The 15,819-nt window shown below is 43.4% G+C and overlaps 1 protein-coding gene across 1 annotated transcript; it reads right to left on the reverse strand.

Moving 5' to 3' along the window:
• Nucleotides 1-1,303: 1,303 nt before the first annotated feature.
• Nucleotides 1,304-15,655, reverse strand: LOC137281757 (centrosomal protein of 19 kDa-like). Its single transcript, XM_067813357.1, has 2 exons — nt 15,552-15,655; nt 1,304-6,526 (listed from the first exon to the last, which is right to left on the reverse strand). The coding sequence occupies exon 2, from the start codon at nt 6,514-6,516 to the stop codon at nt 6,019-6,021; it is 498 nt and encodes a 165-aa protein (XP_067669458.1). The 5' UTR covers nt 6,517-6,526; nt 15,552-15,655; the 3' UTR covers nt 1,304-6,018.
• Nucleotides 15,656-15,819: the final 164 nt, after the last annotated feature.

Below are 15,819 nucleotides of genomic sequence, written 5' to 3' on the forward strand. Positions count from 1 at the left end.
GGTCGTAGTTAACCTTTCGTAATAAGTAGGACACGGTCCATGTTCTGTGCGCGCAAGGATCTAGGTGTGTCCGGGATCATGCTCCCCGGGGATTTTTTTAATTAGACGCTCTCAGATGGAATGTCCTGCTGTGTGAAGGTAAAATGACTCAATTTATGTAATCTCCAATTTTGAATAAGTTATTTATATTTTTCCTGCTACGTTTGACCAATTTGTTTTTAAAAAGTATTTTTTGTTCAAAATTGTATGTGTTCTACTTTTTACCGCGTCCGTTTCAAAATTGGGCACAGAGTTTGAACCTCACAAACCAAACAAAACACAGCCCAAACTTTGACGCTGTTTGTGTTGCAGGTGCCCCAAGATTAACGTGACGGCGCCATGTGGCCTGATGTCGTACCCCTACAAACAGTACCCCGACTGTTGCCCCTTCAAGCAGTGCAACCCCGTCGGCTCATATGTGTGGAATGCCCACGGTCATGGCAAGTGATCGTCATCTCTGTATATATGAGCATTGCTTCTATAATAAAATGAACAGGCAAAACTGGTCTTTCCTTGTGCGTACGTACTTTCGTGACTGGTTGTAATGTTTCTTGATCTGTGCCGGTAGCTGAGTGTTCAAGATTATAGTAACGTGGTGTGGTTATATGTTGTTAGTGAGTTCGCTTAGTTTCACACCGCACTCTGCAGTATTCCAGCTATATGGCAGCGGTTTGTAGACGATCGAGTCTGGACCGAACAATCCAGTGATCGACTGCACGAGTATCGAACTACGCAATTAGGAACTGATGACATGTATCAAGCAATTCAGCAAGCTGACCACCGGATCCTCGCCTTTTATGACAAGTATGGGTGACAGAAGATCAGTTCTAACCCGGATCTTCAAGGGTACTTAATGACTGGGGTGAGCAGGGATTTGAGCCCAAGACTATAGGTTTCCAGTTTGTCCAAGACACATCTCTGCACGGTGAATACTGAAGCTTTACTGAGCCTGCCCATGATAGTCCTAAAATTCATTGAGAAACAAACCCTAAATTATTGCTGTTTTGTTTTGGGATTGTTTAATCTTACATCCAGCAATATGCCAACTACACTGCTGTGGTCTGTAATTAATCTAGTCTGGATCAGACAATCCAGTGATCAACAGCATAACCATCAGTCCATGCAATAACGAGCCTGACCACACGATCCTGATCACTTCCTATGACAAGCACAGGTTGCTGAAGATATATTCTTATCCGGATCTGCACTGATCCATGTAATGCATCACAGTCAAACAGAAACAAGAAACACATCCACATGTATGTATTTTGTTTATAAGTTTGTAAAGTTGTAATGTTCATATGATATGGAATAACAACCAATGGCACAGAGAGCATTTCAATAAATTAACATATACGGTAGTCTGATTTATCTATATGGACAATCTAGTACATCTAATATTGTAGTCTGTTTGGCTCAAAAGCGGATCGAAGAATTGCAATGTAACTCAAAAACTAATAACCATAACATACTCAGTGAAACGCTGATCATAATCAAAACATCAACTGTGTGAGGTTTTTGCAGAATTTATGCCCTAATAATAAAAAAAGGTTGCATAACAAAATATCATTAAAATACTGACACAGTTCACTGTTTATTACGAGGGAGTAGTGCAGAGGAAGGCACAGTCAGGTGTTCGAGGAGCATGTGCACAAGTGCTGAGAAAGTTTTATGTTCATCAACCTGTGCTGTGCTGTCTCCATGCTTCATCGCACACCTGGTTGTGGCTTTCTCTGCACTCCTACCTCGTAACAAATAGCTATAGTGAACTGTGTCAATATTTTTAATGATTGTTTGTTAAACAACTTTTCCTCTTAAAGAAAAATTGTCTGCAAAATCCTAAGAGTTGGTATGATGTTTTGATTATTACCAGCGTTTCACTAAATATACTACCTTTATTAGTTTTTGAGTTCGACTGCAATTCATCGGTTTGCTTTTGAGCCAGAGTACACAAGAAAAGTGTAACATTATGTACTGCAATACCTCCTGTTTCAGATACAAATCAGGTTACGTCCACAATACGTTATACAAAAGTGTAAAATGGAAAGTCAAGACATATCAGCCACTGAGAAGAGTTTAAGTTCTGCATTCATACATACCTGTTGAAAACAGAACTTAAAAACACGCTCTTGACATCTAACTTCATTAGAAATATATTCAAAAACAGAAATCCTGCAACCACCTCCTCACTCAAGACAAAAAATGTAACAGCCAACATTCTGTGACCTTCAATATCAAACACTGAACTACAAATAAAACAATGATCACAGATTTGATTATCCTCTCTCAGTAACCATGGCAACTAAGTAAACAACAATAGAGTAAGTGCAAATGAGTTCTCCAACTTTTCAGTTTTATAAAATACAAGTCTAACTGGGTGCCCTTGTACAATACAACCTTATCACTAAGACTACCTTAAGTCTATGAAAAGGTATTTTAGTTGCAGTCATCTCAGAACTAAGATCACTTTGTACAAGGGTACCCTGGGCACCACATCATAATATGGAGTGGGTAAAAAGGTAGCAATTTTTATCGCTCATAATTTAGTGATAAATATTTACAATGAATATTGTAACAATGAAAATGTAAACATGTAAACAGAGCCTCGGGGACTAGGACAGACATAATGGCACTACCAGCAGTCTTCCTCTTGCATCTGGGTCATTTCATCTTACCACAGCTAAAAAAGCAGAAACTGTATCTGCTGGACGGATGTTTGAAATCATATCATATTTGGTCTGCATACTGTCAATACAGACTTTTCCAGAATACAATGATAAATAAGTGCAATTACTTTGACGCTGTTTTATGTAAGGGGAGATAACTCAGACAATGCTTCACAGAGAGGGATAATCCAGACACACTCTCACATAAGGGAACCACTATTGCATTGTCTCACATAAGGAGGACAACTGTTGCACAGGTTCACTTCAGGGGACAACTCTAACACTGTCTCACATTAAAGGAGACAACTCTGGCATGTCCCTCACACAGGAAGGACCACTCTGAACCAGCTTTGCAAGGAGTGGAATACTCCAGTTGTGAATGAATGAAAGTGGGGATCTAAGAAGAAAACTGGAAATGACTGATGATGCTGACAATATCAAAACCAGCCATTAGGACTTCAAAATGCGACCAGCCCAAAACAGATTAAGCCAGACCTGACAATCCTCCCTGCCCCACTCCCCAAAATTATCTTAGTTTAAACTCACATGTGATGTAAAATTTTGACCAGACTATCAGGCTGGATAGCTGTAAATTTAGACTGAGCATCAGCAATCTAGCCCATCTTGGATGGTTGGACAGGCAATATAAAATCAAATTCATGCCTATGTTACTAAGAGATACAACTCAGGTCCTCCTTAGGGCACTAAGGTGATTGTAAGTCACTAAGGTAACCTTAGCGCAAAGTTAAAGAATGGGCGTTAAGGTTAACCTGAGTTAAGGTTGCTTCATGAAAGGAGCCTCAGGACAACATCCTTCACCCCTGATCAGTGAAGCCAGGGTGAGGATGATGAAGTCAGAGAATAACCTAGCTAGAATTCAGATTGATAAGACACTTCTCACACATACACACAAAACAATACAAGACTTAAGAATATATCTGTTTCAGGATCATCTAACAGAGAATGTTCACAACATTCGAACCACTTGGAAGATCTGGGACTGTAATGCCATAATGCTGCAATGAAAGTGTGACCATAACAATGCCCTTATATATTATCTGTGTGATCTAATGACCTGACTTAGTGATGCACATGTGACAATCACACTGATTTCATTTGTTGTGTGATTAATGGAATGGCCTAGAGGTGATAGAATGTTCTCAATGACTTCATATATGAATGAGTATAAAAATGGTTAAACAGAACTGTTCTATGCAAAATATCTCTGAACAAGCAGTGAAGACTCATTAACCCAGATGCTACAGTGTCAGTGAAGCTCTCAGGTTTCAAAACACCTGGTGTTATAAATCATGGTTAGTAACACTGATTGAAATGGATCTCAAGTGGGTCATGCTGCTTTAACAAGGGTGTTCAGGAGTGCCAGAAATAAGTCATTTCGCCATTCACCACAACTATAAACAAACAGTTGTAATTTAGGAAGAGTATCTCCTCTTTTTTTTCACTGAGATGACCAATACTCTCATCAATAATTATCAAGTTTACCTTCAAACCATACAGTGTGTTGCAAGTGTTGACATGCTTGTATGTTACTTGTGAGAAAATATTCTAATGAAAAGATGTCAAAGAATATATGAGTTTTCTACTGGTTATAGTCAACCTTTCAGGCCCCCCAAAAATAAATAAATGTCATTCCGACAACACCCCTTTAAAATTTTAGGGTAGGCATGTAGGATATTTTTTCATCTTTTTTTCCAGAAGTAGAGTACGAACCAATAACACCCTAATCAGTGTGTGATGATTTACTAAACGAAGCAGCCATCATGTTAATTTCTCTCATGGCCATGTATACAAATTTACAGCATTGCTTAACTTAACAACTGAGACTGCCAAAAGGCCAATGCCAGTAAAAATGATAAGACCAGAATTTAATTTTGACAAGTCTTGTTACATAAAAAACTAACATTATTGTTTTTCAAAAACTTAAATCCAGTTGGAACCAAAAAACCTGAATGGTCTGAAAATGGCATTTTAGATTTGACAAGTCTTGTTACATAAAAAACTAATATTATTGTTTTTCAAAAACTTAAATCCGGTTTGAACCAAAAACCTGAATGGTCTGACAACATTTTGGAAGGGAGCAACAGTTTCCAGTCAGCTTTAATGATACCATGGTTTTCAGACCAAGATTTTGGTCTGTTTCCTTACATGGAGATGGAAATAGGGGAGAGCACTCCAATCCATTTACACTGACTATGATATGGCACTTCGGTCATGTACTGAAGTTATATGGATCTGGGGGAGTGAGTGAAGTTAGTTTTACGCCACACTCAGCAATATTCCAGCCATAAGGTGGCGGTCTGTAAATAATCAAGTCTGGACCAGACAATCCAGTGATCAACAACATGAGCATCGATCTGCGCAATTGGGAACGGATGACGTGTCAACCAAGTCAGGGAGCCTGACCACCCGATCCAGTTAGTCGCCTCTTGTGACAAGTATAGTCGCCTTTTATGGCAAGCATGGGTTGCTGAAGTCCTATTCTACCCGGGGACCTGCACGGGTTATATGGATCTGGGGTATTAAAAAAAATGCAGATAATGAACATTGTTATTATTGTTGTTGCTTGAGAAAACACTTTCTATGTGACACGAAATACTTTAGGTAATGTAACGCTTATATTACAATGACCTAGTTTTACTGTCAATGAAGTTACATAACCATCAGTTGAATGAAAGAAAATGTAAGTTTTGATGCAAACTGAGGAATATATATGAAATATCAAAACTTTACTAATGCGAATAATATCATTTCCAATATTGCATATACATGTATATACAGGCCATAGGATGAATGAATCAAATTTCTAATAAATCTAAAACTTGTATAGAACAGCCTTCATGAAATAACATATACACATTCAAGAAGCCATCATCCAAGTTAACTGCTCGAAAGATCATTGCTATGACTACAGAAATAAATGTCATGTTTCTTCAAAATACATTTCGTAAATCAAATACAAATCATAATTTGCAAGCACATTAAAGAAAATATCTAAGTGTAGTCATTTGCAAATTGAAGGAAATTCTGAACATCGTGAATGAAAATTAATTCAAATAGCATTTCTACATCATCATAGCAACTATGAATTCTTAATAATGAGGCATTCTGGGATATGGCGGTGACTATAAGCTACTACAAAAACCCAGGCACATCTGTTCTGAAACCCTTAGGTTAAGATACAAACACCTTGTATCTCAAGATACATCTAATGTCCAACACTACCCTAATATCGACATCTTCCCAACTGACTTTTGTCAAGGACCCATCATCTTCTTCATCATCATCATTCTCATCAAAACTCCGGATCACTGCCTTCCGAGTCCCAGCCCGAGGTTTCTGCAGCCCCAGTGTCAAAGTCAACCTCAACATCATACTGAAAATCTGGGTCACCTGGCTTTTTGCGATTTTTCTCAAATTCATTGTCCATCTGCAGCTTCTTTCTCTTCAATGTTTCTTCATCCACTTTATTCAGATCTTCATTGGGATCAATACTGTCCATGTCGAGATTTCGTGCTAAACTGGCTTCCAGGCTCATTCCTTTAAGCCTGTCTTTGATAATTGTCAACATTCGCAGGAGTTGGGCTTGAGGCAGGTTTTTCACATATTTTGAGTTTCTTGGACATGACCTCAAATCAGCAGCAAATCTGTCCACATATGACAACTTGGTAAAGTTTCTGAGCGGCATTGTTCTTTGTCGTTGCTTTTTTGTCTTCCTGTCATAATATATAAGCACCAAGGCAGGCGGATCTATCTTAATGCCACATTTCTTTATGTCTATCCAGTCCGACATCTCTAGTTTTCTGAAATGTAAAAGTACGAGAGAGAGAGTGAGTGTGTAAGTTTTAACGGCACTTTTTACAAGTGTTCTTGTTACATCAAAGGAGGTCTGCATCAAGTAGGAGGAGTGTCCAAAATTATGCAGGTCAACTTGGAAACATAATCACCCAAAATCAAATCAGCTCAGTGCATCAAAACCCCTTACACATCTTGGCCACCTGTGACCTCTAAAACCATATGAGGTTTTATATATGGTTTGCACAGACTTTGTGGTCGTAATATATACTCAAATGCAAAAGAAGCGCAAGTCAAGTATAACAAATATCTGTATGCAATTTTCAGTATTAAAAAATAATAAATACAAAGAGGATTTGATAGATAAAAAAAACTCTGTGAACAAATTTCTTTGTCTACAATGCTGATGACATTATCAAGTTTTTGAAAGATTAAGTGGTTGACAAGAACGGATCTCAGTGGTGCTGCCCGTAAATGTGCCGATCTTGTCGAGGGAGACGGTAAATCATGGTTATGCTTGTATTGAAATGACAGGCAACAGTTTGGACAGACACTCCAAACATCCAATAGACTGGTTTCTTGCAATTTGAGTTAATATGTCATTGTTGAAGAAGAAGTGACAGAACCAAATTTTGTGCAGTTTTATTCCCTTTGATGGTGATGACAATTTGTGCTTGTTGAATTTCATGAGAAGTGTGTGCATGACACCCACATGTTCATTGGTGTGGTGTGTTATGGTGTAAATCCTTCAACTGATGTGTTTTCACGCGGGCCTACCAAAATGCAACAAGAATTATTGACAAATACCACCAGGCTTCACTATATACCAAAACCCATAACACTTCAGTTTGTTTTTCTGTTTGGATGAAAAACTTAAATTTTTTATGTGGGTGAGCATAAATTTATACAAACCTGTAGAGGTTATGAATTCTTTGAAGAAAGTCCTCCTTGGGGTACATATAAGCATTTTTATGTCCATTAAAAATCCCTACGACAGTTGTAACTATTTTTGATAATAAAATATTTACAAAACAAAAAACTCGTTTTTTGTCTTGTGAGACCACCCTTACAGGGCCTCCCACGCCCCCTACAGCCAAGAGCAGGTAACTCTGGCCGTCTACCTCGCACCTCACTTTTCATGCTGAACGTATCAGACAGAATGAGGGGAGGAGGGTGGCCGTACCCCAAGGAGGACTTTCTTCAAAGAATTCATAACCTCTACAGGTTTGTATAATTCTTTTTCAGAAGAAGTCCTCCTTGGGGTACATATAAGCATTAAACAGACTCCCAAAGATAACCAATAGGGAGTGGTATTCTGTCTGACAGCACAGTCCATTTGATCGAAGTGCGAATCTACAACCACACGGAAGTAGAAAAGTCACCGACCTGGTCACCTGACTGCTGATGTCAATCAAGGCGGGGGCGTGACAAAGATGAGGACCCGCTTGTCAAAGCTTACATGCCCATTGGCTAGAATTTGGGAAATCCCAAATGACACAAACCCCGCCCACCCAAATCAAAGTTTGGAGACCTGGACATACGGGACACTCGCCAAACTGAACCCTGTCCATACCGCACTAGCAAGCTAAGCGGGGAAATGGAAAGGAAAGTAAGGCACCCAGCCAAAGGGGGACGGGACTAACATCGCCGATTAAATGGGAATGGATAGTCACCCACCACCGTGTGCAAACAGATATAGTCACCTGACAAAGCTTAATCAGCTTGAGCGGAGCTATTCTGTTTACTGCAGAGAACTGACTGACCGAACCGAGCACGCTCTCATGAGTGTGTGTTCAGTTGGTAATGACGGATGATCGTGCTCGGACGACTCTAAATAGCCGCTGAGCAGATCCCCACAATGGGCAGAGCCGCGGCCTACGATTTTGACATAGCCACTGCTCTCACTGAGTGAGCTTTCAACCCCTCTTGGGGAGAGAAGCCTTTATGTAAATAGACCTTGTAGTCTGTCGATACAATACAAGGGGATACCGTCTGTGTGCTAGCCGGATAGCCAGCTTTGCCACCACCATAACAGCAAAATAGCTGTTTCTCCTTACGGAGTAAGGCTATTCTCTTAAAACAACTTGAAGAGGTTTCAGAACGTCTAATACATAAGCCTTACGGTATGTATTATCAGACGACGCAGGCAGCATAAACACAGGAAGATCGATAGGCGCAGTAATACGAAGCTATATGGGCGGTATGAATCCGGTAAGCGTATGCAAACCGATCCTTATGGAACATAGTTCCGGGTCTGAAAATATGACGTGTGAGTCGCTAACACGTCCACCAGACGCAACCGCCACTAAATAAGCCGTTTTCCAACTTAACAGTTGTAACGAACGACAGGTTGGCCAAGTTATGAACAAGAGGAGTGGGCACCCATCCCAACACTCTAGACAAATTTCACGACCGGACGCAGTCTGTCCACGCCTGCAAGAAACGCTGTACCTGTGGGTATTGTCCCAACAAGGCACCCTCAACGGGTAGGTGGAAGGCTGAAATAGCCGTGGAGTAGCATCGAATCGTAGAAGCGGCTAAGCCAGATTCTAAACGAGACTGTAAGAACTCCAATACTTCAACTATAGACGAAGAAAAAAGGGATCGAAAATCCCTCTGTTTCCACACCAGCGCGCATAACAGGCCTATCTATCCTCATACTGTACATACGTGGAATCCCTCCACGAAGCCAGAATTGTGTCTGCAACTGATGCAGGAATTTCGCTCTTTTGGAGACGATTCCGGACAGTGGCCATGCCACCCACTGAATCCTGGGATTGGGGTGAGGCTGGCCGTCCTGGGATAGTAGGTTCAGTCGCCGTGGTGATAGTACAGGCGGTCGCGCTAGCGACCTGAGTACTACCGGAAACCAGCGTTGAGACGGCCACAGAGGTGCGAGAAGCACTAGTAGCCGCGCTGGTTGGGTGGCAAGCTGAGACAGAACTTTGGAAATCAGGGGAATTGGTGGAAACGCCCACAAGACCCTGTCCGTCCAGTCCAGCTGGAAGGCGTCAGCGGCAATAGCTCTCGGATCTGAAATCCGAGAACAAAAAAACGGAATCTGGTTCGTCACTCCAGAGGCAAACAGATCCACCTGGAACGACCCGAACAACTGGGAGATAATCCCGAATATCTCCCGATCGAGCAACCACTCGTGGGGAGCTAGAACACATCGTGAGAGCGCATCTGCACGCACGTTGTCGACCCCTGGGAGATAGACAGGCGTAGCCCGTATGCTGAACTGATCGCACCATAGCAGAAACTGCCACGCCTCCTGAAGGAGCGACGGAGACACAGTGCCGCTTTGCTTCAGAATGTAGGACATCGCCGTCTGGTTGTCCATCTCTAGACGAACCGCTCGGCTTCGAACCTGATCCACGAAGCGTTCAAACACCAACCTCACAGCACAGCTCTAGCACATCGATGTGCAAGGTCGCCTCGTGTTCGGACCATAGTCCCGACACTGTGAGTTCGCCTAGGACACCTCCCCACCCTGTGAGGGAGGCATCCGTCTGAACTGTGAGCGGCGGTACCGGAGTCATCAGAGGTAAACCTTTGGATAGATTCCCGGTATCTGTCCACCACCGCAAGTGAGGTATCAACCACTGGGGAACCGCCAGATTCTTCTCGTAGCTCTCCGAGTGGGACCACTGTTGTGCTAACGCCTGCTGAATGGGACACATTCTCAGACGTGCACGCCAAACTACGTCCACCGTCGCCGCCATGTTGCCTAGCAACTGAAGCCGAGGCCGTGGGGGACTGTAGGAACCATAACACTATGCTCTGTACCTTGATAATGCGCTCTTGGGACAGAGAAACCACCCCTCGGGTTGTCTCGAACCTCGCCCCCAAGAAAACCAGATCCTGTGTCAGCACCAGTTCTGATTTTTTTAGATTGATAACCCAACCTAGCCTGGTGAGAATATCCATCACTGACTGTGTGGATTCTCAACTTAGGTGTTGGGACAGCGCTCTGAGGATCCAGTCGTCCAGGTACGGGAAACAAAAGTTGCCCTGCGCCCTGGCGACCTGAGCTGGTACTAGCATGAGTTTGGTGAACACCCTTGGCGCTGTGGAGATGCCGAAGGGGAGCACGCGAAACTGGTAGCAAACCCCGTCGAAGGAAAACCGAAGGTATTTCCTGAACTCGTCATGCATCGGTACATGGAGGTAGGCGTCTTTGAGGTCAATTGACGTAAGCCAATCCCCTGCCTCTACAGACGAGATCACTGACCTCAGTGTCTCCATCTTGAAAGACGGCACCTCTATCAGATTGTTCAAACCCTTGAGATTTAGAATGGGTCTGAACCCTCCGTCCTTTTCGGTCACCAGGAAATAAGTGGAGTAGAACCCCGTATTCTCCTGTCCCAATGGAACAATCTCTATGGCTGCCTTGTACAGTAAAAACTGAATTTCGGCACGGAGGATTGCCACCTTTTCCGGCGATTTCGGCACCGGAGTGCAGCGAATCCCGGTAAAAGGAGGAGGCTCTCGCTTCCACTGTGGCATGTGGCCATCCCTGAGTGTGGACAGGACCCAGGGATTGGACGCGACTCTCTCCCATTCCCGGAGGAATAACGGGAGGCGACCACCCACCTGAATTTCGGGTAGAAGGCAAAGTGTCCCGGCCGACGGCAGAGAGATTGCTGCTTGCAACGGGACAACTGAGGGCTCCGGAGTCGCAGGATAGCTTGAGCTGAGGACCGAAGGCTGCGCGCGATAGGTGGAGGGTAGTTCAAGCAAGGGCTTAGAGTCCTTGAATTGACTAGCTGCCTCCGCAGCCTCCCTAACTACCGCGACAGCAGTGCCTGCTGTGTAGCCGGTAAATACCTGGCGACAGACAGCCATAACCCACGAAGGCCTATCACAGCACACACCATCCGACTCGAGAACTCATTGAGTCGCGCGCCAAATGTGAATGCACCTCTGTAAGTTGCCGCTCTAACGTGGACGAGGAAATACCCTCGTCCCCGTCCTCCTGTGACACTAGCTGGCTCTGCAGGACAGAGAGGTAGACTGAGTGCACCGCAACCTTAAGTAGTTGCACGGCGTTCCGATATGGCTCCTCAAAGGAGCGGTAACCCGAGCGCAACACCTGGTTCGAGGAGGTAAAAGGCGGCAAGCGGCGACCCTGACGAGCCGACGCCTTGCTGTGGCCAGACGACCCCCAAGCGCGATCGAGGCGTACACGCACTCGTCGACAACGGGAGCGTCAAACAGTGCATCCTTCCCATCGAGTAGCGGCGGTTAAGCTCCGGGAGATCGAAACGCAAACGGCTACACGACAGGAGCGGATTAATTACCTCACTGATGAGTGAAGGTAAAATACGCAATTGAGTCTCAGCCACCCTACACGGAGCAAACGCTTCCCCAGGAAGACGAACTCCGCGGGATCGGTGGCGTCCGAAGGGACGACCACCTGCGGCATTTCTTTATAACAACTTCGATAAAGAGCGAAGGTAATCTGAGCAGCTGGATCTTGGCTACCCTGCACAGAGTAAACGCTTCCCAGGAAGACGAAACTCCGTGGAACCGGGTGCATCGATGGGATGACCACCGGCGTCGGTGCTACCGCGATCCATTCGGGTACATGCCCCGGGGACGATCCGAGCGAAAAGCTCCGAATCGGCCTCCGCTGGTTCGCTGAAGAAAGAGGGCGTCGAGACCCCGTGGGATCGACCGCCGAAGCAGGGACACCCGATGCACTGAGCGGAACCGAGGCAGGCGGCAAAGCCGGTGCTCGAGAACCACCAGTTGAGTTGCCGGTAACCACGACGCACGAGGGACACAGCAACAAGGACAACAGACCCCGAAGAGTCAAGTTGTGCGAGTCGGCCAACCCCTAGCTCAACGAAAAACCAGGGTGCCGAGACAACGTGGGATCGGGTGCCAAGACCCCGTGGGATCGGCTGCCGAAGCAGGGACCTCCGATGCACTGAGCGGAACCGAGGCAGGCAGCCAAGCCGGTGCCTCGAGAACCATCAGTTCGGTTGCCGGTAACCCCGACGCACGAGGGACACGGCAGCAAGGACAACCGACCCCGAAGAGCCGAGTTGTCCGAATCGGCCAACCCCTGACTCAACGAAAAAACAGAGTGCCGAGACTCTGTGGGATCGGCCGCCGAAGCAGGGACACCCGATGCACTGAGCGGAACCGAGGCAGGCGGCAAAGCCGGTGCTCGAGAACCACCAGTTGGGTTGCCGGTGACCAACGGTACAAGACCCGATGGACCGGCGCCGGCAAGCGGAACTGCACCCGAGCCGGTGCTCGGTGCAGAATCCTTAGGGCCAGCGGGGAAAACGACACCAGAGCCGTAGCTTGGATCTGACATTCCCACAGGGACAGCACCCGTGCTTGAGCCTAAACCCAAGGCTTGGGTGCACCCTATTCTCTCTCAAACGATCCCCCACCGCCAAGATCAGAGGAACGGATGCCAAGCTCCTGTTTCTTATAGAGATCGGACATCCCGTGCCAGACCGACGTTTGTTGCTGCAAATGCCGGTGCGGGGTAGGGGGGTATGAGAAAAAGAGGGAAGAGGGAAAGAGGAGGGTATATCCCCCGACTTGGCCCGCTTGACCCATGGAGTACGTAACGCAGAGGCGAAACTGTAACAATCAGAACCAAACTAATGGTAACTGATGTACAGAAAACATACGCAATAGAACACACAATATGCAAAATATAAACGCACGGGCGATAATAAATTGCCAAAATACATTTAACCCTGCTAAACAACAAAGTATAAGCGGATAAATGCAAGAAACAAGTGTGCACATAATTGCGTAATGCTATGAAAAAGACTAACAGTCTTAAAACCAACATACCCATTTTGACTGAAACAAGAACAAATGGGTTAAGACATCTTAGCATGTAAAACATACTAATAAGAAACACGTAGGAATAAGTGAGACGCAAGCGAAACACTTCCTGCACTAAAAAGAAGCCATAGAGTCCGCCATCTTGTCTGCCACATGACAGGAAGATAGGACCCGACCGGCAAAGTTACAACAATTCATGAATGAAAATTTCAGCCCAGAAATTCCAACTAACACCCATGCGAAAGAAAAGGAACCATACATAGAGTAGCTGACTCTTTCTCACTCATAATTCCGTAGGTAGATAGCACAAACTATCTAAATGGATCACGCACGTCTTTCTAGTCGAACGACAGCATGAAAAGTGAGGTGCGAGGTAGACAGCCAGAGTTACCTGCTCTTGGCTGTAGGGGGCCTGGGAGGCCCTGTAAGGGTGGTCTCACAAGACAAAAAATGAGTTTTTTGTTTTGTAAATATTTTATTATCAAAAATAGTTACAACTGTCGTAGGGATTTTTAATGGACATAAAAATGCTTATATGTACCCCAAGGAGGACTTCTTCTGAAAAAGAATCAGGCAGACCAATGACTCACAGCATGTTAATAAAAGCGGGACTAGACTGGCAGTGACAACTTTAGCCTTTGCTATATTTTATAAACAACTTTCTTTCTGAACATTAGGGGACTGTAAAGTCTTATACAAAATAATCATGGAGGTGAGTTTGAAAGGAATTGTTTTAACACAGAAAAGACACTACAACACAGTACAACACATTCACCAACCATACATAGAATGTTCAAACAATTACAATACATTTGGGGGGTTCAAAATTATCGAGACTAATTACATGATCATCAAAGGCAAGAAGAAAGAATTCAAAAGGATCACTTAAAATTTGCATAACAGGGATGAAGTAATCTCTTTCTAATGAAAAAGTGTACAGATATAATGAATTGCATGCGCAATAGCATAGACTGTGATATTTGTTAGGCAAATAGAACATTCCTGGAAATGATGACGTACACAAGTGATGTCATCAAGCAGAGTCATGACGTACTGACATCATGGCTCATTAAAAGGTATGGTGGACTTATCGTTGTCTGTTGGAATCCATGGCCATCCACCTCTTACAATAAAAATACACGACATTGACAATAATACTATAAATAGATCTGCAGAAAAAACTAATCGCGAGAAAATTAAATGTACACCAATAATGATGAGCATTTTCAAAAGAAACACTTGTCTGTAGTTGATGGCAACAGAGAGAATATATTAGATTTTGTATCTATTACATGGTCTCTTTTGGCAAAAATGGTCTCTTTCGGCAAGAATATGTACAGCAGTTGGCCATAAAAGAGTCACCATTAGGGCAATCATCTCAGCTGCATATAAAACATTCCATTCTGATGACTATTAAACAACATATAATAGACATACAAATCAGGTTTAATGTCTAGGGGATAGATTAAAATCAAGTTGTACTTAAGGTGCATAAAGGGGTGTCATTCGATAACTAATCAAGAAAATAATGTACATAGCTGAAGATGATTTCCAAGATGTTTAAAATATCAAAATGAAATGACTTGTCTAAACTGAATTTATGACAACTACTCTTGCCAGTTAATTATCATTTAAGTCTATGGCAATGTCATTAAATTCATGATGATTAATGATGATTCACTTATGAACATTTACTGTGCATACGTATCCATAATGTATCTACTTCTTCTGTATCTTGAGATATAAACAAACGAAACTAAACATCTAGCCATAAAAATATGATTATTTCATTTTGTGTTGAAAGTGGGGTAAGATATCTGCCCGTATCCCCCACCCCATGGTCACAAAATTACAAACTGACATGCATACCTCACTCTAAATGTACATTCAATAAACTAGAACAGGTATAAAAACAATTAATGAACTCATTTCAGTGTCTGAAATTGAATATTACACCGGGAAAGGTGGAAATGTTTCTATGTAAAAAGGGGGATATGGGCTTAACTCTGTCACTGACACTTACGTCCTGATAGATATTGGCTTTAATACAAGTTCATTGACATTGTCAGTTGAATATTCAAAACTATGAATACACCACTTTTGCATAGTGTGGTATACACAAACAAAAGTAACACATATAAAAGGCCGAGAAAAACAAACGTGGTACTAAAGTAAGAGAAAGTATAACTTGGGATAACTGGTCCGTATAATTACCGTAACTACAAACAGCATGAGAGAAATATGTCACCAATACACTGACGAAGAAAGTAAAATTTCACTTGTCAAATCTTGCATTCCGGAATTTCTGACCTGACCTTGACCTTTCATGATTGACCGAGATTATGTTAAAATGTGGAGCAGAGAAAAAACGAAAAAGTGATTACCGTGGTTGAAATATATTTTACAATGCATTATTTCATACCAGACATGCTTTACCAAACACAAGAATGTAATATGACTTGTAATTACTAATATTACAATG

This window comes from Haliotis asinina, chromosome 4 (assembly GCF_037392515.1).
Source record: "Haliotis asinina isolate JCU_RB_2024 chromosome 4, JCU_Hal_asi_v2, whole genome shotgun sequence".
NCBI lineage: Eukaryota > Metazoa > Mollusca > Gastropoda > Lepetellida > Haliotidae > Haliotis > Haliotis asinina.